General features: G+C 50.9%; 1 protein-coding gene across 1 annotated transcript in view; it reads right to left on the reverse strand.

Annotated features, from left to right (window-relative positions):
• Positions 1-26,148, reverse strand: part of TMPRSS9 (transmembrane serine protease 9) — a 179,219-nt gene that overhangs the window by 4,303 nt on the left and 148,768 nt on the right. Inside the window, exons 9-15 of the mRNA XM_044999084.1 lie at positions 13,778-13,949; positions 12,802-13,076; positions 11,863-11,999; positions 7,111-7,438; positions 6,010-6,181; positions 4,121-4,392; positions 1,308-1,444 (exon numbers count right to left, since the gene is read on the reverse strand). Of these exons, the coding sequence (XP_044855019.1) occupies positions 1,308-1,444; positions 4,121-4,392; positions 6,010-6,181; positions 7,111-7,438; positions 11,863-11,999; positions 12,802-13,076; positions 13,778-13,949 (1,493 nt within the window). The remainder of the gene's footprint in view (positions 1-1,307; positions 1,445-4,120; positions 4,393-6,009; positions 6,182-7,110; positions 7,439-11,862; positions 12,000-12,801; positions 13,077-13,777; positions 13,950-26,148) is intronic.

Genomic DNA, 26,148 nt, shown 5'->3' on the forward strand with positions numbered 1-26,148 from the left:
TGTGACAGTGCACCATGTCTTTAGCTAATTCAGTGGCCAGCTGTGTTTAGAATCTGAACCTCTGGGCCCCACTGATATCCTGTGGCATTGAGTTCCACAGGGTAACTAAGTAAAACAGTATTTCCTGTTTTGAGTTTTCAGTGCACTGCCCTTCCCTTGGACAGAACAGCCCCTTGTTCTCCTGTCAGGAGGGTCTGGGGTCAACAAGTGCAGCTCAGTGACGTGCCTTACGGCACTCAGCGTGTCTACAGGCCTCCAGGAAGCAGTCACAGTCTCTCTAGACAACCCTATGGCCAGCCATTGGGGCAGGGGCAGCATTTTGTCCCTGGGATCTTGAATACTCCTGTGGTGTAGCAGAATTGTGGTTTAGAAGGTCACTCACTAAACTGCATGGGGCTTCGTTTACCTTCCCTAAGACAGCGAAGAGCCAAGCTACCCGCCGATCCTGGCAGATGGACTGTCCTCATCTGTCCATGTCAGAGGTGGGCAAACTTTTTGGCCCAAAGGCCACATCTGGGTATGGAAATTATATGGTGGGCCATGAATGCTCACAAAATTGGGGATTGGAGTGCAGGAGGGGGTGAGGGCTTTGGTTGGGGGTGTAGGTTCTAAGGTGGGGCTGGGGATGAGGGGTTGGGAGTGCAGGAGGGTGCTCCAGGCTGAAACTGAGGGGTTCGGAGGGAGGGGGATCAGGGCTGGGGTAGGGCACAGGAGGGAGTCGGGTGCAGGCTCTGGGTGGCATTTACCTCAAGCAACTCCCAGAAGCAGCAGCATGTCCCCTCTCCAGCTCCTAAGCAGAGGAGTAGTCAGGAGGTTCTGCGTGCTGCCCCATCCGTAGGTGCCACCCCTGCAGCTCCCATTGGCCATGGTTGCCAGCCAATGGGAGCTATGGGGGCAGTGCGCGGAGACCCCTGGCTGCCCTTATGCATAGGAGGCGGAGAGGGGACATGCTGCTGCTTCCGGGAGCCACATGGAGCCCCGGCATGCAGGGAGCGGGGCAAGCCCCCAACCCTGCTCCCTGGCTGGAGCTGGGCAAGCCCCAGACCCCACTCCCCAGCTGGAGCTCGAGGGCCAGATTAAAACGTCGGAAGGGCCAGATGCAGCCCCCAGGCCGTAGTTTGCCCACCCTTGGTCCATGTAGATCTTGCTCATGGCAGCACATGGACAAAACCTCTGGAAGAAGCACAGTTGCTGCACGGTCTGTCCCCACCTTCCCCCAAGGCAGATTCTGAGCCCACAAGCTCCCAGCAGCTCTCTGGGTCTTTCCAGGGTGGCCTGGAGAGAGTCAAGAACTCCAAGGTTCTTACCTGACATGAGTCAACCCTCCCCTCCAGGAAGCCTGCACAAATCATCCGGTCCGTGAGGGAGAAGTTGTAGAGAACATTGCAGGTCTTCTGGTCAATGATGCCGACAGAAGCTTTCTGCAGGCTCTCGGGCTTTGTGACTGCATGAAAACAAAGGGATTAGCAAGCATGGGGCTGCGAGGAGAAGGGGAGCTGAAGCCCACTTGCTCAGGGCAGTCAGAGTCCAGATGGCAGCCTGCAGCTCTGACACAAGTGGCAGCCTAGATTCCAGGAGGCCACGCTCCACACTGAGTACAGCAGAGACCACTCTGAGCCTGCTGGGACTCAGCCTTGGTGGACTGTATTTCCTTCCACTCTGTGTAAGCTACAGCTGTGCAGGCCTTGGGTTTCTGTTATGCTGCCAGGCTGGCTCTTGGGGGGCTGGAGCCAGAGCCAGGCAGTGCTGCTCTCCAAGCTCAGTGACTGTGTAAGCAGGACCTGAACAAGCTCTCCCCTGACATCTAGTGAGGCACTGGGGGGCAAGCCCTCAGGAGCAGGCCGGGTTTGCATAGCTGCCTGCTCTGCCTGGGTGTGCAGCCACAGGGATGGGTTTGGGGTCACAAATCCTCCTGTGTTGAAGGCTGTTCTCCTGAGGGCCCAGTGAAGGGCAGCAGAACTGTGCTCAGTCAGGGCATGTGTCACCTCAGCTGAGCTCACTTGCTAAGCAGGGGAGGGCTGCCAAAACCCAGTGAGGAGGAGAGGGGGTGGGGCCAAATTACCACCGAATTACCGCCGAAGCGGGACCCGCCGCCGAAGTGCAGCCCGGTCTTCGGCGGTAATTCGGCGGGGGGGGCGGGGGGCTTCCGTTCAAGGACCCGCCGCCGAAGTGCCCCGAAGACCCGCGGTGGGGCCCCCCCCCGCCGCCGAATTACCGCCGAAGACCGAGCTGAACTTCGGCGGCAGGTCCCACTTCGGCGGTAATTCACCAGTGGGGGGTCCTTCTGCCCCGGAGCGGAAGGACCCCCCAAGACCAGGAGCGGAAGAAGCTCCTGGGCCCGGCCCCGCAAGAGTTTTCCGGGCCCCCCCGGAGCGAGTGAGGGACCCCGCTCCAGGGGCCCCGAAAAACTCTCGTGGGGGCCCCTGTGGGGCCCAGGGCAAATTGCCCCTCTTGCCCCCCCCCCTGGGCGGCCCTGCTGAGGGGCCACTAACCCTTGGAGCTGGAGTGGGGCCAGTGCTGCAGCGAAGGCCCAGGAAGAGGCTGCAGCAGAGTGGCTCCCTGCTACCCAGCGAGGTCACGGAGAGCTGGACTCAGGACGTGGCATCACACAGGTGGCCAGCAGCAGCAGCAGCAGGAAGCATTGCTTGACATCCCCCCTTCCACGGACGGGGCTGGAGCCACAGGACTGCACCTGTGAGCTCTGGGTCTCTGCTGACTAAAGGCAGCCAGCTGCGAGGGGCTGCAGTGCAGGGACAGGGGAGTGGTGGGCTGAAGGGACACGGTTTGGACTTTCATATCACAAGGCAAAGGACACTGTGGGTAGATGTTTGCTAATGGTCAGGTACTTTTGAACATGGTGTTTTCCCAATTGAATGCTGGGTTCCCTTGCGGGGGCAATGGATTCTGCCTGAAGGGGAGGGGCATGAGGCCCTGTCCCCTCCATGGCCACGCCTCTGCCCCCCTCATCTCCCCCAAAGCCCCACCTCCTGGCTGAGCCAGGCCAGGGAGCCTGGGTCCCTCCATCTGCCCAGGATGGGAGGGGGCTGAGAGGAGCCCCTGGCCTGTATCCCTGCCCCTGAGCCCCCCGCCCAGGGCAGGTGGAGGGTCCACGCTTCTCCAAAGCTGCCTGTGTGACTCTTACCCTGGCCTGGCTGGGGGATGGGGGCCTCCAGGGGAAGAGGAGGGGAAGGCGGTCAGGCCAGGCCAGCTCCTTTGTCCCCCGGTTCCCTTTTAGTATAAGCTTTATGCACAGACTCAGTGCTTGTGAGGGGGGGGAGTCTTGCCTCTCAGAGGCACCCAGGGGTGGTGTTTGGTTTTCCCAGGTTGCTGGGTGGTGGTTGGAGCTGGGTCTGTTTTCTCTTGTCAAGAGGATCCCCTAGATATTGGGCCTGCTGGCCCATGTTGCTGCTGCCACCGCTGCCTGGTAGAAGGATTCCAGACGTTTAACTTTTTCTAGTGCCCAGGATCTCAGAAGCTTCCAGGTGGTCTCTGTCCCCTGCCTAGCAGGGCAATAGGCTCCCTTTGCTAGTGCATGTGCCTTAACCCAGTCCCTGTCCCCTCCCTAGTGTCTATCCTCCTGCCCAGCACCATCAGGTCCAGGCTTAGATGTGAGCTTGAGCAGCTGTCTGGGGCAGAGACCTCGTCAATGGCACTGGGTAGCCCCTCCCCTTCTCTTGGGCAGTTACAACGTGTAGACAGGCAATGCTCCACCGCGCTCTGCCCCAGGCTCTGGCCAGCAGCCAGCTCCCTTCTCTCGCTTCCTGAGGGCAGAAGGTGCTTCCTTGGCCCTGATTCTCTCCCTGGGGTCCCGGAGCTCTTGTTGATTTCTGGCTCTCTCTGCTGGACACCCCTCTGGCCTGTTCAGCTTGGGTGGATGCAGCCATTTGCTGCTCGGTCTCTCCCTAGCTCACAGTAGATCAATGGATAAATCACATTCATAGAATATCAGGGTTGGAAGGGCCCTCAGGAGGTATCTAGTCCAACCCGCTGCTCAGAGCAGGACCAATCCCCAGACAGATTTTTACCCCAGTTCCCTAAATGGCCCCCTCAAGTACTGAACTCACAACCCTGGGTTTAGCAGGCCAATACTCAAACCACCGAGCTATCCCCCTTTACTCACTGTTGCCTTCTCTGACATTTCCCCATCCAGAAATCATGCACTTTTTGCCAACGGGAAACTTCTGCACAGCTAGCGGGAGGCACACGGGTTGGATGAACTTGTTGAAATGAAGGGGGCTGGCCAGTTCTAGCACAGCCACGTCAAAGTCCAGGATGATGGGGTTGTAGGAGGGATGCTGCACCACTTTCTTTATACTGACTTTCACTGCGTTGCCGTCTGCGCCAGTTAAGGACGTGGTACCCAGGTAGGCTTTCAGATATTCCAGCTTTGTCCTGCAAGTGCACAGTGTCCCCCCACCACATGGACACACACTGTGAATTCGAAACAGCTAAAACTTAAGCATCTTATGAGAGTCAATAGGTTTCAGGGCCTGCAATGTGCTGTTCTGTGTGGACAGAACCTTGCTGGTTAATGTGCGCTTGTGAAAGGAGGCTCTTGCTTTTAGGTGACCTCTCCTTGGCTAGAGAACAGCACAACTATCACCATTAAAAACAGCACTTCCATCACAAGGCTAATGCTCATCTGCCAAGGGCAGCCATATGGGATTCCTGCAGCTTCACTCCCCCGACAGCCGGGGCCTGTGGGGCGCGCTCAGGCTCAGTAGTCACCTTTCAGAACTGACTCTCTACCAAGGACTTGCTCTAGTGGAGAAGAAAACTGGAGCTAACTGGTTACAAGCCCTACAAGTCCTTTTCTAAAGCAGCTAGTGGGGCTGTTCTGCACAGAGGAAGGGCTGGCCTGGATCAGGCTCGAAGGCTGTCCAGCCCAGTGTCCTGTCTCTGACTGGCCAGCGCCAGGTGCTTCAGAGGAAGATGCAAGAAACCCCCAGTGGCAGACATAGGGTAATCTGCTCCCCATGAGGAGCAGAGGTAATCTGCTCCCCATGAGACATAGGGTAATCTGCTCCCGGTCTAAACCCTGACAGAGACTGGTTTAAACCCTGAAGCACAAGGTTTCATTTCCCACCAATATTCTTGTTGTTTTCATTAACTATTGTAACTCGGCCTATTCTTGTTGTCCACGATATAAAAGTCCAGTCCCTCTTTAAATCTTACTCAGTTCTAGACTTCAGTGGCATCTAGTGACACTAAGTTCCACAGTCTAATTATGTGTATGTAGGGGTAAAAGCATTTCCCTTCATTAGGTTTTAATTTGTAATTTTCAGTTGAAAGGAGACTACTCTTGTCCTTGTGCTGTGAGACAGGGAGAACAGATGCTCCTGACATATTTCTACACGATTCATTATTTTTCTAGACTCTTATGTCCCTTCGTCTAGTCTCCTCTCTAAGGCAAACAGTCTCAGTCTCTTCAACCTCTGATCCTAGGAGAGTTTTTCCAGTTTTGTTGCCGTTGGCTGAATCCTTTCTAATACTGTACTATCCTTTTTGAGATGAGGTGACAGTGCGGCACAGTTTCCAGATGGAGTCGCCTATTGATTTTTATAGTAGCATTGTAATAGTTTTTGTATTCTCTTCCATCTCATTCCTTACACATCCTAACATTGTGTTGCCCTTTCCTCTAGCTTGGTTCAAGCACTCTGAAGTTCCTCACGTCCTCTCTGGTCCTGACTCACATCAATAACTGTGTGTCATCTGCAAATTTTAATTCCTCACTACTCAACCCCTTTCCTGCATCATTAGTAAATGTATTGAAACACCCTGGGACCTAGTACGGTACCTTGGAGCACCTTCTGTTCACCTTCTGCCCTGGTGAACATTGGTGATGGATCCCTATTCCTTGTTTCTGATCCATGACAATACTTTGCCTCTCACCTCATGACCACTTAGTAACAAAGGCTCTCACCAGCCCCAGATGATGCAGTGTGGCTGGGGCTGCAGAAACTGGAACAACACAACATACAGAGCTTTCAAGAGGAGATGGACTCTTACTGATTGAAGCAGTGAGCTGCCGACAGCAACCAGCGCTCCCCAATGACAGTGGCCCCACAGAAGTGCCTCGACCCCTCCTTCAGGCTGACCTGCCAGGGGATTTCTCCTCTGGAAGCCTCAATACCGCCCACGATCTTGCTGGGTTTTGAAAGCCCAGGCCGCCCTCCGCACTCTAAACAGAAGCCAAAACATAGCCCATTAGTACTTTCGCTGCCTCTGGGGATAGGTAAGGAGGGAGCCTTGACCCCTGCTGGCTGGTGACAGCTCAGGGCCAAGTCAGGGACATTTATCTAAGTCCTTCCTGCCAAGCTTGCTGGTTCCACCAACAGGTGCCCCACTACCCCAGGAGGTGCCCAGGTATAACCACCCATGGTCATCTCCAGGGCTTCCGCCAGCTTCCACCAGGACCCTCAAGCCCCTTCATTCTCAGCGGCAACGTGCTGGGATGGGGCTTAGAGTCACTGGGGCCTGCACTCCAGAGACCCCTCATACCCATGAGCCTCCACCAAATGCCCGAAACTGAAGGAACACCCAAAATCTACCTCCTCCCTCAGAGCCCGTCTGAGGGGTGGCCAAGAACCACATGCCATGAGCTGACACACACAGGCTGGCTTCTGGAGCTTGCCCTGCTCCCTGGCTGGTGTGGGGTTGCAGGACTCTCCTTGGGTGCAGAAGTAGGCTTTGAACTGCCAGGAGATCTTTAAGTGGCAAAGGACAGCGAGGGTCTTGGGAGCAAGCACAGCCACGTGCAATTCTGCTACCTCAGCCACTGTGCTCAGGGCATGGAGAGAATTCCTGGTGTTTCCCCAGGGTAAGGGCTGGCAGTAACACTGCCAAGATCCCAACACAGCTGCAGTGTCAAGCTGTGAAGCGCCTGATCTTCAGAGTGCAAAGTGTGCACAAAACTGCACGTGCAACTGAGATACTGGGGAAGCCCACTGTTGGGGCTCAGGAGATCAAGGCACTTCCCAGCAGAGGCTGCGCTTTGTGTTTAAGGCTCATGTGGGCCACGCTGGACACAACAGAAAAGGCTGTTCCAATTCAGTGGAAAGGCAGAGCCCTGAACTTCATTGTAACTAGACAGCCCGACCCTCCCAGCACCTTGCGGACGGGAAGCAGTAGCTGGCTTGCTGGCAGCGGGCACTGATAAGGTGGTGGACACAGGTCTGTGTTTGCTCGTGGTGGGGTTGCTGATCCCTTCCATGGTGGCAGCATCGGCATTTGTGCTAGAAAGTGTCGTTGGGACAGTGAGGGCTGTTGGTATGGGGAAGGTGGAGATAGCATCAAGGATCCAGTCTCGGAGTTGGGTCACTCGGGCATAGACTCCAGGCCGCTTGGCTTCAGCACAGCCAATTCCCCAGCTCACGATACCGGCCAGGAAAAACTTGCCAGATGGCTCTTCACAAACCAAGGGGCCACCAGAGTCACCCTGCAAGAGACAAAGAGCATGTGTCACCGGAGTGGGGGCCAACGCCAGACTGGGCACCATGCACTCCGCCTCCCTACACTTTGCTCTGAGTCCTAACCTGGTGTGCAGCATTGCTGTGTGCTGCTAAAGAGTTTCTGTGTCCCACCCCACAGCTGGCTGCATTTCAGGGGTGGGTGAAGGATCTGAAATCTGTAATGTCTTTTGGGATCTGCCTGGATGAAACAGATGAAGTGAATGTAATTAGTGGAGACACTTAGCTGTGGAGTAGCCTCTCAGGTGGCCAGCCTTAAATCTGAGCTCTTGCTGCACATCAAGGGGGAAATCATCTTTCCAGTGACCTAGGCCAATAGCTTCTAGCTCCTAATAGTCTCCTTATTAATGAGACTGACCATCAAGTCTTAGGTCAACCTTCATTTTCCTCACTGGGCCTCCTGGGCTACTGGTTGTTACTCATCTGGGCTGTATACAGAGCACATGTCTGAGGCTTTCCTGTTCACCACATGCTGAAGTGAAAGAGACGATGTTTCATCAGTTTGCCCTAAGGTTTCAGATTTGATCTTTGGCCCTGCTGTGTCATTGCTGGGCAGATGCATCTGGAGCAGTCAAGCTACAAAGTAACAAAGATTACGTTCCAACCTCAAGCCTTTTGCAGCCCATCTAGGCTCTGACACTGCACCCATCCCCATGGTATCTGAGAGCCTCTCAAAGTTATCCAGTGCTGCAAAGATCTATCTTCCTCTAGGCTGCTCCAAGGAGGGCAGGGCTGGCTGTGGGCTTGCAGGTGGACTGTGACTGTGGGCGGGCCAGGCTGCAGGAGTGGGCTAGGCAGTTTGCCGTGCCCAGGCTGAGGAGTTTGCTGCAGAATTAAAGGGCATTTTCCCTTAATGGATTTTCATGTTTTCATAGAATCATAGAAGATTAGGGTTGGAAGAGATCTCAGGAGGTCATCTAGTCCAATCCCCTGCTCAGAGCAGGACCAACACCAACTAAATCATCCCAGTCAAGGCTTTGTCAACCCGGGCCTTAAAAACCTCGAAGAATGGAGATTCCACCACCTCCCTAGGTAACCCATTCCAGTGCTTCACCACCCTCCTAGTGAAATAGTTTTTCCTAATATCCAACCTAGACCTCCCGCACTACAACTTGAGACCATTGCTCCTTGTTCTGTCATCTGCTACCACTGAGAACAGCCAAGCTCCATCCTCTTTGGAACCCCCCTTCAGGTAGTTAAAGGCTGTATCAAATCCCCCCTCACTCTTCTCTTCTGCAGACTAAATAAGATTCATATATGATTCATAGAATATCAGGGTTGGAAGGGACCTCAGAAGGTCATTTAGTCCAACCCCCGGCTCAAAGCAAAACCAATCCCCAACTAAATCAATAGTTCCCTCAGCCTCTCCTCGTAAGTCATGTGCCCCAGCCCCATAATTATTTTCATTGCTCTCCACTGGACTCTCTCCAATTTGTCCACATCTCTTCTGTAGTTGGGGGACCAAAACTGGACACAATACTCCAGGTGTGGCCTCACCAGTGCCGAATAGAGGGGAATAATCACTTTCCTCGATCTGCTGGCAATGCTCCTACTAATACAGCCCAATATGCTATTGGCCTTCTTGGCAACAAGGGCACACTGCTGACTCATATCCAGCTTCTCATCCACTGTAACCCTCAGGTCCTTTTCTGCAGAACTGCTGCTTAGCCAGTTGGTCCCCAGCTTGTAGTGGCACATGGGATTCTTTCTTCCTAAGTGAAGGACTCGGCACTTGTCCTTGCTGAACCTCATCAGATTTCTTTTGGCCCAATCCTCCAATTTGTCTAGGTCACTGTGGACCCTATCCCTACCCTCCAGTTTATCTACCTCTCCCCACAGCTTAGTGTCATCTGCGAACTTGCTGAGGGTGCAATTAATCCCATCATCCAGATCATTAATGAATATGTTGAACAAAACCGGCCCCAGGACCGACCCTTGGGGCACTCCGCTTGATACCAGCTGCCAACTAGACATCGACCCGTTGATCACTACCCGTTGAGCCCAACAATCTAGTAAGCTTTCTATCCACTTTATAGTACATTCATCCAATCCATAGTTTTTTAACTTGTTGGCAAGAATACTGTGGGAGACAGTCTCAAAAGTTTTGCTAAAGTCAAGATATATCACAGCCACCGCTTTCCCCATATCCACAGAGCCAGTTATCTCATCATAGAAAGCAATTAGATTGATCAGGCATGACTTGCCCTTGTTGAATCCATGTTGACTGTTCCTAATCACCTTCCTCTCCTCCAAGTGCTTCAGAATGGATTCCTTGAGGACCTGCTCCATGATTTTGCCAGGGACTGAAGTGAGTCTGTAGTTCCCTGGGTTCTCTTTCTTCCCTTTTTTAAATATGGGACCTCCCAATCGCCACGAATTTTCAAAGATAATGGCCAATGGCTCTGCAATCACATCAGCCAACTCCCTCAGCACCCTTGGATGCATTAGATCTGGACCCATGGACTTGTGCACCTCCAGCTTTTCTAAATCGTCCTCAACATGTTCTTTCACCACTGAGGGCTGCTCACATCCTCTCCATACTGTATTTCCCAGTGCAGCTGTCTGGGAGTTGACCTGGTCTGTGAAGGCCGAGGCAAAAAAAGCATTGAGTACTTCAGCTTTTTCCACATCATCTGTCACTATGTTGCCTCCCCCATTCAGTAAGGGTCTCACACTTTCCCTGACCACCTTCTTGTTGCTAACATACCTGTAGAAACCCTTCTTGTTACTCTTAACATCTCTTGCTAGCTGCAACTCCAATTGTGCCTTGGCCTTCCTGATTACACCCCTACATGCTCTACCAATATTTTTATACTCCTCCCCAGTCATCTGCCCAAGTTTCCACTTCTTGTAAGCTTCCTTTTTGAGTTTAAGCTCACCGAAGATTTCAGCGTTAAGCCAAGCTGGCCGCCTGCCATATTTGTTATTCTTTCTGCACTTCGGGATGGTTTGTTCCTGTGCCCTCTTTAAAATACAGCCAGCTCTCCTGGACATATTAGCCTCCCAGGGGATCTTGCCCATCATTTCCCTGAGGGAGTCTAAGTCTGCTTTTCTGAAGTCCAGGGTCCATATTTTGCTACTCTCCTTTCTTACTTTTGTCAAGATCCTGAACTCAACCTTCTCATGTTTTTGGGGTTTTTTTTTGTTACAATCTGTCAATTTCCTGGTTGGTTTTCTCTCTTTGCCTCCGTGTGGCACATGATGATATTTCCCTCGTGCCTGTGGTCCTAGCAGTGAGCAAGGAGCATTCAGGCTACTTCTTTGTAGGCGTCCTGGCAGCGCCCCTGATGCCAGCAGCCCTTCCACCAGAGGCAGAGCAAAAGCCCCTGAAGAGTGGCTTTGGTTTGATTTGCACCATCTCGGCAGCAAACGTGTGTTTCACAAGCATAGACATTTAGAACTGGCAGGACTTTCCCAGGTTGAGTCTTTACAGTTAGTAGCTCCTTGCCCTGAGATACGGGCTTCCATCCAAAGGCCTTTGAACCATTCACTAACAGGAATGAATTAACCCTCCTGCAGCAAGGCAGCTTAGTACCAAGATTCCAGTTTAACGCAGGGGAAACAGGCACAGAGACATTAGCTGATTTGCTCAAGGACATGTAGCAAAAATGAGTCACAGAGCCTTCTCTGAGGCTAGGTACACCCAGCTTCTCCACCCGAAGAGCAGAGCACAGCTGCGCCTTCTTCCCTGCGCTGCGGGCCAAGCCAGGCTCCCCACCGCTGAGAGCCTCGGGGGCAGCAGGGAGCCTGGCTCGGCCCACGGCACGGGGAAGAAGGTGCAGCTGCTAGCGCTCTACTCTCCCCTTCCCTGCTCCGCCGCCAGCTGCTCCCCCGGAGAGAGGGACTGGCTGTGCCACGCGTGGCCCCTCTGGAGCCTGGAGGCAGGGAGCAGAATCAGACTTGTGCTCTGCTGTTTAAAAAAAATTGGGGGGGGGCACTGCTTTTTGGCGCCCCCAACCACTTGGCGCCCTAGGCGGCCATCTAGTCCGCCTCGTGGTTGCACCAGCCCTGCCTCTGGGGCACCTGGCATTGGCCACTGTCAGCAGACAGGATACTGGGCTGGATGGACCTTTGGTCTGACCCAATATGGCCATTCTTAGTGGCATTGCAACCTTTTGAGGCTTCGCCCAGGAATGTGGACCCTAGGCACATGCCTAGTTTGCCTGTGTGTTCATCCAGCCCTTGCAAAGGAGGTGGCTGCTCAGACTTCACCTCATCGGAGTGGACAGATGCAGCTGGCTAGTGTAACAAGTGTCAGACCCTTTAGCTGGGCAGGGGTCTGTAATGGGCTGCTTGCAGGGGCTGAGTGTGTCACTGGAAGGGAACAAGCCCCTGCCCTGGGAGTGGATGCCCACAACACCGCTGCCCGGTGCTGAGAGAGGCCCTTCCTCACCTGACAGGAGTCGATCTTCCCCTCCAGGTAGCCGGCGCACATCATCCTGTCGGTGAGGGTGTGGCTGTACAGGCTGGCGCACAGGGCCTGGTCCAGCAGCTCCACTGTCGCCTTCTGCAAGGTCTCTGGTTTCACCACTCGTGGGAAGAGACAAGGCAATAAACTCAATCTGCCAAGAGCCCTGAGCCTACGGGCCCCTCCTCCCTGCAGAGTCAGCCGCACATCCAAGCGACTGGATTGGGAGCTGCCAGCACAGCGGCCAAACACCACAACCCTGTGGCTGCCTGTCCTAGCTCCACACAGCTGCCAAGAATCCCCTCTCACACCCCTACCCCAGCCCAGAGTCCCCTCCCACACCCAAACACCCTCCCAGAGCTCGCACCCCGCCACCAACACCCCAACCTCCTGCCCCAGGCCTGAGCCCCCTCCTGGAACCCCAACCCCTCATCCCTGGCCCCACCCCAGAGCCCACACCCACAGCCGGAGCCCTCACCCTCCCACATCTGAACCCCCTGCCCCAGCACGGAGCCACCTCCTTCACTCCAAACCCCTCCTCCCTGGCCTCACCCCAGAGTCTACTCCCACCCCCACCACTCCAACCCTTTGCCCGAGCCTGCTAAAAGTGAGTGTGGGGGGGGGAGTGAGCGGCAGAGGGAGGGGGGATGGAGAGAGCAAGGCAGGCCTCAGAGAAGGGGCAGGGAAAGAGTGCTCCATTTAGTGCAATTAGAAAGTTGGCACCCCATGTGCACCCATTCACAGGGTGTACCTCCTCCTCCCCCCTCCCCCCTCAGGATTTCCCCACAGCCCTTCTTGGGGTGTTCCCCCTTCCTCCCCACCCCCGGCCCTGCTCAGGGTGGGTCCCCCACCTCTGGCCCTTCTCAGGAGTCCCCACCCTCTCCTCTTCCCTGCTGTGCTTGGGTGCCCCACCCCAAGGCTTACAGAAGTCTTCCTTGAGATAGCCCCAGCCAGAGATGAGGCACTTCCTGCCAGCTGGGAAGCGGTGCCCAGGGCCTGGCAAGCACGCAGGCTGGATATACGTGCTAAAGGGCACGGGGCTGTCGAGCTCCAGCACAGCCACATCGAAGTCCGCGGTGTCGGTGTTGTAGGAGGGGTGTGGGATGATGCGGCCCACGCCGGCTTTCACGGTGCTGCTGTCTGAGCCGCTGAGGGAGATGGTTCCCATGTAGGCGGCCCAGACTGCTGGGTCCTGAAACCTGAAATGCACAGACATGTGTGAGCCTTTCCAGGCTGCCCCTGCACAGCTGCTGTGTGTGTCAAAAGTGAGGCATGGCAGTAGCAGAGGCTGCTGGGCCTTGACCTGAGCCACAGTCAAATGCCCCACCATGTCCCAGTGCCCTGCTCTCATGGCACAGCGTGTCCCCATGGTGCGGCTGTGCCAGGCTGCATGGGCTCAGACTGGAGGTGCCCAGGGCTAGATTTACAACTTATGGACCCCTAGGCTCAGCATCTCAGCAACCCCCTGACTACAGCTGCACTGCACCTTGCACACAGTTTCAGAGTGGTAAGGTGCCCCTAGAACACTGGCACCCACAGGCACATGCCTACTGTGCCAAATAGGCACTCGGCCCTGCCTAGCCAGTACGGCAGGAAGCAGGAGCCCAGCTGAGATGTGGCAAGAGGCTGAATATGGGGCTAGAGCAGTGCTTCTCAACCCACGGGCTGCTTGCGGCCTAATCCTAGGAGCCATCCTCAGGGCCATACAGGTAGAGTGTGTATATATATAGTGTGTGTGTGGATGCAGTCCCCATAGCACATAGAGAGCCGCGTATGCGACCCACGATGGTAAACAGGTTGAGACGCACTGGGCTAGAGGCTTCTCAACCTGGTCCCTTCCCTGATCTTGGCTCTGCCCATGGGAAGGGGGTCAGGGAAGGTGCCATGGCTAGGGCCGTACTCATTGAAGCAGTGAGCTGCAGACACCAGCCACTTCTCAGTGAGGATAGTTGCACCACAGAAGTGTTCGTTGTTCTCCCTCAGGCTGACTTGCCACGGGAACTCCCCTCTGGCGGCCTCGGTGCCGCCCACAATTCTGTGGGCTGTCTGCATGGTGGGGCGGCTCCCACAGTCTGAAAGGCAGAAGAGACCTTGTGTGAGCTCTGCAAACTCTCTCACACCAGCCATGGGTGCAGACAGAGGCAGGTGGGTGCTGCAAACCTGCCCCAGCAGCCTTCACTGGGGGTAGGGATGGATTCATTTCAGCCAGGCATACACCCATGGCCCTGCCTGCTGAATGCTCCGGCGAGCGAGGCCATAGGAGCATATGTTAAATTACCACTGTATATACTCAATCATAAGCCGGTTCGTTTATAAGCCACCCCTCCCCCCGCTAGATGGATAAGTAAAAATGGAAAATTTTTATAACCTGTTCAGGCATGGAGGTAAACCTAAGTAAACAAAGCATCCCAGGGTGCCAGCTGCTAACCCCGACAGGCTGAGCCAGCAACTGGTGGGGACATTTTTTGGGGGGCGGGGGGAGAAGCTGGGAGTCAGTGCAGTAAACCCTGTGGACCCCTCCCTCCACATGACCCCCCCCCTCCAGCTCGGGATCCCCACACTCTCCCCATCCCATCCCACTTTATCTGGGGAGGGCCAGGGGAGGATGTCTCTGACCTGGCTGGAGCTGCTCTGGCAGGCCCGACCGGGTGGCACGGCTGTAGCATGTTCCAGTGGGCTGGGCCGTGTGGCGTGGCCGCATGTGTTCCTGTGCCCAGGTTGCGTGGCCACAGCCTGCTCTTGGGGGCAGGGCCAAGTGGCTCGGCTGCAGCCTGCCACCCCCGAAGCTGCAGCTCTTCGGAGTCTCGGGGAAGAGCAGCGTGGCCAGATGTGGAGAGACTCTGGCCCCACCTCTGATTCTGCTGGCTGTGCTGCCTCTCCCTGCTCCCTCTGTTGCGGGGAGGGGCTGTGTCCCACCTCTCCCTCGCTATACCCATTCATAAGCCGTCCCCCTTCTCTGGTGCTTCCTTTTACTAAAAAAAATGTGGCTTATGAACGAGTATAAATGGTACTTTTGGAGTAGATCTAGGAGGCCACGGGAGTGGTGAGGCCCCCACGTAGTGGGGACATGCAAACACCCACAGACTGAGGATGGATAGGGACCCACGCAGCAGGGATGGGTTGCCAGGTGCCTGGTTTTTGACTGGAAAGCCCAGTCGAAAAGGGGACTTGGCAGTGTCCGATCAGATGTACTGACTGGACACTAAAAGTTCAGTTACCACAGGCATGGACTGGGGGAGGTGCCAGGTCATCAACCCCAGCCAGCTGGGGCCGCCTTCTACCTGCATCTCATGGGCAGGCAGGCTCCACATCAGGCTGCAGCTCCGGAACAGAGGGAGTCCAGCTAGGGGGTGGGAGAGGGAGGTGCAGAGCATTCAGCTACAGGAACGGGGTGTGGGGAGAGCAGCAAGTGACGCGGGAGAGGGGAGAGAAGCGAACAGGAGGCGAGGCCTCAGGGGAAGACGCAGAGCAGGGGTGGAGCCTTGAGGGAAGAGGTGGGGCAGGGGATTCTGGTTGTCAGGCGTTAGAAATTGGCAACCCTAGTAGGAACGGGCAAGGATCTGTGCAGTGGGATGTACGATTCGTGAACAGTTTCCTCACCAGAAACCAGTGTTCCTTACGGTCATCCAATTAGGGAATGGAATCATATCACATGATCTGCATCCACTAAAAACCAACCAACAAAGCTTGAACAGCCCTCAGTGACCAGCTCGCATATGAGCCTAGCCCAAGGTGCCATGGCAGGGAAAAACTTGGAATGAGTTTCAACTCCATTGCTTGTGAGTTTACAAGAACAGTCATACTGGGTCAGACCAGTGGAGCCCAGTAGCCTGTCTTCCGACAGTGGCCAGTACCAGATAGTTCAGAGGGAGGGAATGAGCAGAACAGGGCAATTAGCAAGTGATCCATCCTCTGCTGTCCAGTCCAAGCTTCTAGCCGTTGGAGGTTTAGGGACACTCAGCTCATGGAGATGTGTCCTTGACCACCTTTGTTAATAGCCACTGATATACCTATCCCTGTGAATGTATCTATTAAGCCAGTTATAGTTTTGGCCTTCACAACCTCCCATGGTTCCACAAGTTGACTGTGCATTGTGGGACAAAGTGCTGTCTTTTGTTTGTTTTAAACTGCTGCCTATTAATTTCATTGGATGATCCCTGTTTTTTGTGTTATGTGAAGGGGTAAATAACATTGCCTTAGTCACTTTGTAGACCTCTATCATATTCCCCCCCATCCCCGGTCATCTCTTTTCCAAGCTGAACAATCCCACTCTTTCTAATCTCTGCTCGTATGGAAGCTGTTCCATCCCTCTAAGCATTTTTGTTGCACTTCTCCCAATTCTAATATACTCTTTTTGAGATGGGGCAATCAGATCTGCATGCAGTGTTCAAAGTGTGGGTTTACCATGGATTTATACAGTGGCATTATGATATTTTCTGTTTTATCATCTATCCCTTTCCTAATGTTCCCTAACCTTGTTCACTTTTTTGCCTGCTGCAGCACATTGAATGGATGTGTTCAGAGAACTATCCACAATGATTCTAAGAGCTCTTATTACAGTGGTAGCAGCTAATTTAGACTCAATCATTTTGTATGTATAGCTGGGATTATATTTATCAACACTGCATTTCATCTGCCATTTTGTCACCCAGCCACTTGGTTTACTGAGATCCCTTCGTAACTCTTTGCAGTCAGCTTTGGGCTTAACTAGCTTGAGTAGTTTTGTACTGTCTGCAAATTTTGCCACCTCACTATTCACCCCCTTTTCCAGATCATATATAAATATGTTGAGCAGCAAAGGTCCCAGTACAGGTTTTTGGGGGACCCCACTGTTTAGCTTTCTCCATTGTGAAAACTGACCATTTATTCCTACCATTTGTTTCCTGTCTTTTAACCAGTTACAGATCCAGGAGAGAACCTTCCCTCTCATTCCATTACTGTTCACTTGGCTTAAGAGTCTTTGGTGTGGGACCTTATCCAGTCAATATAGTGTACTTGGCCTTTGCTCACCTTTGTCCACATGTTTGTTGACACTCTAAAATAATTCTAATAGATTAGTGAAACATGATTTCCCTTTACAAAAAGCTGTGTTGACTCTTCCCCAATAAATTGTGTTCATCACTATTTATGATAATTCTGTTCTTTACTAGAGTTTCAACCAGTTTTCCTGGTACTGAAGAGGAAGTTACTTATCTGTAACTGGAGGTTCTTCGAGATGTATGGTCTCTAGCTGTATTCCACTGTGGGATGCACACCACATGCCCAGAGTTGGAAAATTTGAAAGTAGTGTCTGTTGGTCTGCGCATGTGCCCTGACTCGCTTCATGCCCCTGTCCAAGGTGATAAAGGGCAGGGCAGTCTGACCACAGCTCCAATTCCTTGTTCACTGTGATTCTGACAGATCTAGAGAAGAGGGGAAAGAGGGTGGGAAGTGGAATACAGACAGGGACCACACATCTCAAAGAGCCTCCAGTTACAAGTAAGTAACCTCCTCGTCTTCTTCGAATGGTGGTCCCTATCATATTCCTGTGGGTGACTGACAAGCAGTGCCTATGTTGGAGGAGGATGAGGACGGCAGGGTCGGCGTAAAACTGCTGTGCCAAAGGACTCACCCACCACCAAGTCTGGCACTAAGGGGTAGTGTGGTGTGAACTTGTGAACAGAAGTTCATGTGGTTGCTGTCTATGAGAGGCACTTCCTGAAGGGACGCTGTGGTTGTTGCTTGGGCTCTAGTGGAGTGAGCCTGTACCCCTGGGGGGGGAAGTAGATTCAACATCTGGTAGCAGAGTTTAATACAACAGGAAATCTATTCGGAGAGTCTCTGGGTGGAAATGGCCTGTCCCCTGATTCTCTCTGCCACCACAATAGGGGACTTCCTGATTATTTTTGTTCTCTATAGGTAAAAGGCCAAAGCTCTTCGGACGTTGAGGGAATGGAGTCTATGTTCTTCTGCAGACACGTGGTTTCGGAAAGAAAACGGATAAGTGAATGGATTGGTTACTATGAAACTGGGAGACCACCTTTGGTAGAAATTTTCGATGTAGATAAGAACATAATAAGAACATAAGAAAGGCCGTACCGGGTCAGACCAAAGGTCCATCTAGCCCAGTATCTGTCTACCGACAGTGGCCAATGCCAGGTGCCCCTGAGGGAGTGAACCCAACAGGCAATGATCAAGTGATCGCTCTCCTGCCATCCATCTCCATCCTCTGACGAACAGAGGCTAGGGACACCATTCTGTATGGAGACTTTATTCTTGTGGAATATGGTGAATTGTGGATCCACCATCATAGCTCCGAGTTCACCGACTCTTCTCACTAAAGTGATAGCAACAAGGAAGGCAATTTTCATGGAGAGGAGGGACATGGAGCAAGATGCCAGTGGCCCAAAGGGTGTGTGTGTTAATACTGATAGCATTACATTCAGGCCTCATTGAAGTGTGATCGTTTGGAGAGGTGGGACAGTTCTTAGAATCATAGAACCATAGTCCCCTGCACTTATGGCAGGGTTAAATATTATTTAGATGATCCCTGACAAGTGTTTGTCTACTCTGCTCTTAAAATCTCCCATGACAGAGATTCCACAACCTCCCTAGGCAATTTATTCCAGTGCTTAACCACTCTGACAGGAAGTTTTTCCTAATGTCCAACCTAAATTGCCCTTGCTGCAATTTAAGCCCATTGCTTCTTGTCCTGTCCTCAGAGGTTAAGAAGAACAATTTTTCTCCCTCCTTCTTGTAATCACCTTTTATGTACTTGAAAACTGTTATGTCCCCTTTCAGTCTTCTCTTTTCCAGACTAAACATACCCAATTTTTTCAATCGTCCCTCATAGGTCATGTTTTCTACACCTTTAATCATTTTTGTTGCTCTTCTCTGGACTTTCTCCAATTTGTCCACATCTTTCCTGAAATGTGGTGCCCAGAACTGGACACAATACTCCAGCTGAGGCATAATCAGCGTGGAGTAGAGTGGCAGAATTACTTCTCGTGTCTTGCTTACAATACTCTTGCTAATACATCCCCGAATGATGTTTGCTTTTTTTGCAACAGTGTTACACTGTTGACTCAAATTTAGCTTGTGATCCACTATGAGCCCCAGATCCCTTTCCGCAGTACTCCTCCCTAGGCAGTCATTTCCCATTTTGTATGTGTGCAACTGATTGTTCCTTCCTAAGCAGAATACTTTGCATTTGTCCTTATTGAATTTCATCCTATTGACTTCAGACAATTTCTCCAGTTTTTCCAGATCATTTTGAATTATAATCCGATCCTCCAAAGCACTTGCAACCCCTCCCAGCTTGGTACTGTCTGCAAACTTTACAAGTGTACTCTAGGCCATTATCTAAATCACTAATGAAGATATAGAATAGAACCGGACCCAGAACTGATCCCTGCGGGACCCCACTTGTTATGCCCTTCTGGCCTCAATGCGAACCACTGATAACTACTCTGTGGGAATGGTTTACCAACCAGTTTTGGGTCCACCATATAATAGCTCCCTCTAGGTTGCATTTCCCTAGTTTGTTAATGAGAAGGTCATGCGAGACAGTATCAAAAGCTTTCCTAAAGTCAAGATATACCACATCTACCGCTTTCTTTACTTCCACACCTCCCATCCACAAGGCTTGTTACCCTCTCAAAGAAAGCTATTAGATTGGTTTGACATGATTTGTTCTTGACAAATCCTTGCTGACTGTTACTTATCACCTTACTATCTTCTAGATGTTTGCAAATTGATTGCTTAATTATTTGCTCCATTATCTTTCCGGATACAGAAGTTAAGCTGACTGGTCTGTAATTCCCCGGGTTGTCCTTATTTTCCTTTTTATAGATTGGCACTATATTTGCCTTTTTCCAGTCTTCTGGAATCTCTCCCGTCTTCCATGACTTTTCAAAGATAATCGCTAATGGCTCAGATGTCTCCTCGAGTATTCTAGGATGTATTTCATCAGGCCCTGGTGACTTGACAACATCTAACTTGTCAAAGTAATTTTTAACTTGTTCTTTTCCTATTTTAGCCTCTGATCCGACCTCATTTTCACTGCCATTCACTGTGTTAGACGTCCAATCACCACCAACCTTTTTGGTGAAAACCGAAACAAAGAAGTCATTAAGCACCTCTGCCATTCCCACATTTTCTATTATTATCCCCCCTCCGCCCATGGAGTAATGGGGCTACCCTGTCCTTGGTCTTCCTCTTGCTTCTAATGTATTTGTAGAATGTTTGCTTGTTACCTTTTATGTCTCTAGCTAGTTTGATCCCGTTTTGTGCCTTGGCCTTTCTAATTTTGTCCCTACATACTTGTGTTACTTGTTTATATTCATCCTTTGTAATTTGACCTAGTTTCCACTTTTTTTAGCACTCTTTTTTGATTTTTAGATCATTGAAGATTTCCTGGTTAAGCGAGTGTGGTCTCTTGCCATACTTCCTATCTTTCCTACGCAGTAGGATAGTTTGCTCTTGTGCCCTTAATAATGTCTCTTTGAAAAGCAGCCAACTGTCTTCAATTATTTTTCCCCTTTGACTTGCTTCCCATGGGATCTTGCCTACCAACTCCCTCAGTTTCCTTAAGTCTGCCTCCTTGAAATCCATTGTCTTTATTGTGCTAGATTCCTTAGAATCATGAACCACTTCATGACCACTTTCAATCAAGCTGCCTTCTACTTTTAAATTCTCAACCAATTCCTCCCTATTTGTCAAAATCAAATCTAGAACAGCCTCCCTCTAGTAGCTTTCTCCACCTTCTGAAATAAAAAATTGTCTCTAATACATTCCAAAAACTTGTTGGATAATCTGTGTCCTGCTGCTGTGTTATTTCCTCAACAGATGTCTGAGTTGCTGAAGTCCCCCATCACTATCAAATCCTGTGCTTTGGATGATTTTGTTAGTTGTTTTAAAAAAACCTCATCCACCTCTTCTTCCTGGTTAGGTGGTCTGTAGTAGACTCCTACCATGACATCACCCTTGTTTTTTATCCCTTTTATCTTTACCCAGAGATTTTCAACAAGTCTGTCTCCTATTTCCATCTCAACCTCAGTCCAAGTGTGTACATTTTTAATATATAAGGCAACACCTCCTCCCTTTTTTCCCTGCCTGTCCTTCCTGAGCAAGCTGTATCCTTCTATTCCAATATTCCAGTCACATGTATTATCCCACCAAGTCTCTGTGATGCCAACTATGTCACAGTTGTGTTTATTTACTAGCATTTCAAGTTCTTCCTGCTTATTCCCCATTAGAATACAGGCATCTAAGATACTGATTTGATTCCTCCCCACAGTTCTGTCTTGTCTCTCCTTTATCCCTGCTATAATAGCCCATGCTCCTCCCAAATTCCAACCCTTCTCCCAGGTCTCCTTGTTTTTGACTTACCTGTGGGCTTTGGTCACCTGCCCCCTTTGAACCTAGTTTAAAGCCTTCCTCACTAGGTTAGCCAGGCTGTATCCAAATATGTTCTTCCACTTCCCCATCTCTGCTTAGCAGTCTTTCTTCCTGGAACAGCATCCCATGGTCAAGGAAGCTGAAGCCCTCCTGGCAACACTTAGAAGGCCATTCCAAAATCTAGTGGTTAGCAGGTGTGTAAAAACACAACTAGGTAGACTCGCAAAGTGCTGAGGATGAGACCCGATGTCTCTAAGGATAGAATGTAGTCCAGCATTAGGGGAATCTTTGCAGTTTCTGGTATAACACCTTTCTGTTGTGCCCAAGATGAAAAACATTTCTTCTTAGTCCGGTAACATTACATAGTGGAATCTTTCCTACTGTTCGAGAGAATGACTTGTACTGCCAAGGAACATGCCCGTTCTATGGCTGATGCCCATCCAAATACCATGCCCTGGGGTGTAGAAGTTGTGGATCAGGATGCTTGATCCTGCCATTGTACTGGATGAGAAGGTTGGGGAAATTCAGGATGGTGATCAGTGGATAGGATGACATGCGCAGGAAATTGCGCAGGGGAACCAGAATTGTCTGTGCCAGAAGAGGGCAATCAGAATGACTGTTGCTTTGTCTTGTCAGATCTTGTGTGGCACCCATGGTAGGAGCAATAGTGGAGGGAAGGAGTAGTTGTTGAATTGGCCAGACTAGGAGAGAAGGAGAGCATTGCCCGGGGAGCTGTAACCGAGGGATCCCCTGGAGCAATATCTGGCATACTTGTTTGTCTGAGAGGCGAATGGATCTCTGGTTGGGGTCCCCCGTTGTGCAAAGATGTTGAGTAGCACTTTATTGTGAATTTCCCACTCGTGGTTGATTGCAAAGCGTCTGTTGAGTGAGTCTGTGAGTAGATTCTGTGTCCCCAGAAGATAGGCTACGGATAGAGTGATCTGAATGCCGACGCACCAGTTCTAGTGACTGACCGCTTCTGCACATAGAGTGGTGGTGGATTTCACTCCTCCTTGTTTGTTGATGTAGAAAACAGTGGTAGTGTTGTCTGACATGATCAGGAAATTAGAGTGAATGAGTGGAAGGAAGAATTCACATGCCCTCATTACTGCTCAAAGTTCCAGAATGTTGATGTGCTTCCTGGATTCTCGAGATATCCTGTGGACATGTGGTCATCCATATGGGCTCCCTGGCCTAGCAGGGATGTGTCGGTGATGATAGTTTTGTCTGGGGATAAAGGAAGAAAGGGGACTCTCCTGCATTCATGATGTCTGTCCACCATAGGAGGGAGGATAGTACCTTGGCCGGGACTGTCAGCATGAGGTTCATAGCATGGTGATTCAGTGATTATATAGACTGCAGCCATGTCTGAAGGCAACAAAGGTGAAATCTCACAAAGAAGATCATGTAAGTGCATGGGGCCATGTGGCCAAGTAGAGTCAGACAAGTCTTGGCCAGGATGCAAGGACTGTTTGTGAAGTGAGCTATGATGTCATGCATCTCCTGAAATCTGTCTGTGGGCAGGTATGCCTGTAGAGTTTAGGGTAGCCCTGATGATGTCAAAAGATTGCATGGGATTGAGGATCAACTTTTTGACATTGACACTGACTCCCAGAGAAGAAAAGAGGCTGAGTATCATAGAGGTTGATGTGTGGGCTTCTGGTGGGCCTGGTGACTAGGAGCCAGTGGTCAAGGTATGCAAAAACATGGAGACCATAACATCTGATATGAGCTGCTATAATTATAATTATAATTTGATGAAGACTCTGGAAGCGGTAGCTATCCCAAAGGGTAGAACTCTGTATTGGAAATGGTCAGAGTCCACTGTAAATTGGGAAAAAATGTCTGTGGGCATGGTGAATGGTGACATGGAAGTAAGCATCCTTCATATCGAGAGCCATGAACCGCATGCCTTATTCTAAGGATGGAATTATCACTGTCAGCATGACCACGCACAACTTTAGTTTGCAGATGAAGCGACTTAAGTGACAAAGGTCAAGAATTGGTCTCCAACCCACCTTTCTTCTTGGGTATCCTGGAGGAACGCATTCTATTGCTTCCCATTGTAATAAGGAATTCACCTATTGGGTGAGAATACTGTTGTCAGAGTGGTCCCCAGGTGTTTAGATGCCCGATAAGCAAAGGATAGCTCTGGAGTATTTTAGGGTACGTAGAGACTCATCTGTTTTCTGGTTGAAGAGTTGGTGCTTGTCAAAAGGAAGGTTCTCGATGGTGTTCTGGACTTCTGTAGGAAAATGAGATGCATGAAGCCAAGACTCTTTTCATCAGCCATGGCCCTGCAGGAAGTATCAGCCATGTCCACTGTGGATTGGAGGGCAGTTCTGGCTATTCGCTTTCCTTCCTTGACAAGGGCCCGAAAGCAGGCACAGTCTTGCTGCAGAAGACTGTTAGCAAAGTCCTTGAATTCACTGTAATTCAGGAAGTCATATTTAGCCAACAGTGCTTGATAATTTAGTTGGGGATTGGTCCTGCTTTGAGAAGGGGGTTGGACTAGATACCTCCTGAGGTCTCTTCCAATCCTGATAGTCTATGATTCTATGATTCTAATTGGCTATCATGAATTGCAAAGTGAAGGAGGAGAAAACTTTTTGCCCCGGAAGATCTAGATGCATCGTTATCCGCAGGCATGGATCAAGGGTGTTGTTGTTTAGCCCTGTCTGCAGCAGCTTGAACTACCAGTGAGTTCAGAGCTGGGTGGGAGAATAGGAATTCTGAGCCTTTAGCTGGGACATAGTAACATCTCTCCACTCCTTTAGGGGTAGCAGTACATGCGGTGGGGTTCTGTCACACAGTCCTGGCTGGTTCCAGTATGGCTTCGTTGATTGGCATTGCTCTTTTTATCAGTCCCAAAGTGTGGAGAATGTCCAGAAGCTTATGTTGGGAGTCTTGGATCTCTTCCAGTGGGATTTGGAGTTCCCCCATGATTCTCCATAAAAGATCTTGACACTGTCTGAAGTCATCTGTGGGGAAGAGAATGATGCAGTAAAAGCTTTGATTGGCAATGAGGATGGAAATCTAGCCAGCTCCAGCAGAACTACCAAAATTGGTGTATAAAATTATTCCTCTGCCATCGGATCCGGGGACATGCTGGATGGATCCCCTGGGGGAAGCAGGGGGCAACTCCCTTGTGGATCAGGCATGTTTCAAAAGAGGTTACTGATCCCAGGTCCCCGCATATGGCCAATAGGCAGGATCAACTGGAAGTTTCAGGGGTTGCTCTGGGGAGGGTGAGGACACTCCCATGGGCATCGGTCTATGTGGTGGTACATTGGAGAGGTAAAGGAAAGGTGGTTCTTCCCCAGGGTCTGATTCATTGGAAGAGGAAAAGGCAGACTCCAGTTCCAATGGCAGTACTGTCGGAGTTGATGGAGAGATGTATAGCACATGCAAGGGAGCGATAGACCCTGTACCGCAGGCCTGTCTCGTGGCAGGGATATGAGTTCCCTGGAGGTGAAGGGACCCAATGGAGGAGGAGACTCTGAATCCAGTAAGGTGAAGACGTCTTGGGGTGCAGCCATAGATCCAGATCTCCCCAATGTAAGGGGCACTCTCTACTTTTTAGTCACCGGTACCAGCACCGAAGTCTTTAATGGTGAGGGAGGATCTTGCATTTTGTGAGGTTCTATAGATGGTGGCACTGATGGGTCACGGTATGGAACCGGTGGATCCCACTGTTTATGGGTCTTCTTCTCATGCCTACAGGACTTAGAATGTGCTACATCCCTTTGAGCCAAGCTGGTAAAGGGAATGTTCAGTTTCTTTGAGGTGGATTTGGAGGAGGACGTACTCCTGTGCTTATGGGAGTGCTTCCTAATCTTCCAATTAGGCCCTGCCATGTGATCTGTGGGGTGGTTCTGCTGACACCAGAGTTGGACGTAGTAGCAGTAGGAGGCACATGCCTTGCTGATTCAGGCTGATTCCCCACCTGGGTCCGATTGTTGTCTCATGGCCATCTCCATGAGATACTTCTGCAGATGAAGTACTTAACCTTCTTGTGTACAGCTGGGGAAAGACTGACAAATCCTGCACCTAGCCATGATGTGAGCTGCTCCCAAGCAGTAGAAACAGTGTTTGTGGTCTCTTGTTTTCGTAGAATATCAGGGTTGGAAGGGACCTCAGGAGATATCTAGTCCAACCCCCTGCTCAAAGCAGGACCAATCCCCAGGCAGATTTTTTGCCCCAGATCCCTAAATGGCCCCCTCGAGGACTGAACTCACAACCCTGGGTTTAGCAGGCCAATGCTCAAACCACTGAGCTATCCCTCCCCTTTTTTTAAAAAGTCTTGCTTTGTAGGTCATCTTTAAATACCTAAACTCAGAGGTAGTTTCTCTTGTTGTCATTGACTAAGAAGGATCACAGGCAGGCGGCGCAGATTTGAAGCCCAGAGTTCTGGGCATAGTCTAGTACCCAAATGGGATATGTGGAGGGGGGACGGGGAAAATTCCCAAACTCTAACAGTTTAGAATAGAGTAAAAACTAATAAACTACTAAAACTAGGAAAAAATAAAACTATAAAAACTACAACTAAAAACTGGTAAAACAATGTACAATGAATGATATTAGAGCTGCGTCATCGACAAAGACATTAAAAGTTCTGACCTGGACCATGCGGCAGTGAGAAGGAACTGGAGACAGTTTGGTCTGCCCTGCCCTTCATTGCCTCAGACAGAAGCATGAGGTGAGTCAGGGCCCATGTGTGGAACAACAGACACCACTTCCAAATTTTCCGACACCAGGCACATGGGGTGCATGCGTAACCCACAGTGGAACACAATAGAGGCGATCACTCGAAGAAGTCATCAGGCTTACGAGCCCGTTCTTGTCATGATTGCCTCTGGAGCCTTTTTGTTTTTAAGTTGGCATTATGTTAGC

This window comes from Mauremys mutica, chromosome 24 (assembly GCF_020497125.1).
Source record: "Mauremys mutica isolate MM-2020 ecotype Southern chromosome 24, ASM2049712v1, whole genome shotgun sequence".
NCBI lineage: Eukaryota > Metazoa > Chordata > Testudines > Geoemydidae > Mauremys > Mauremys mutica.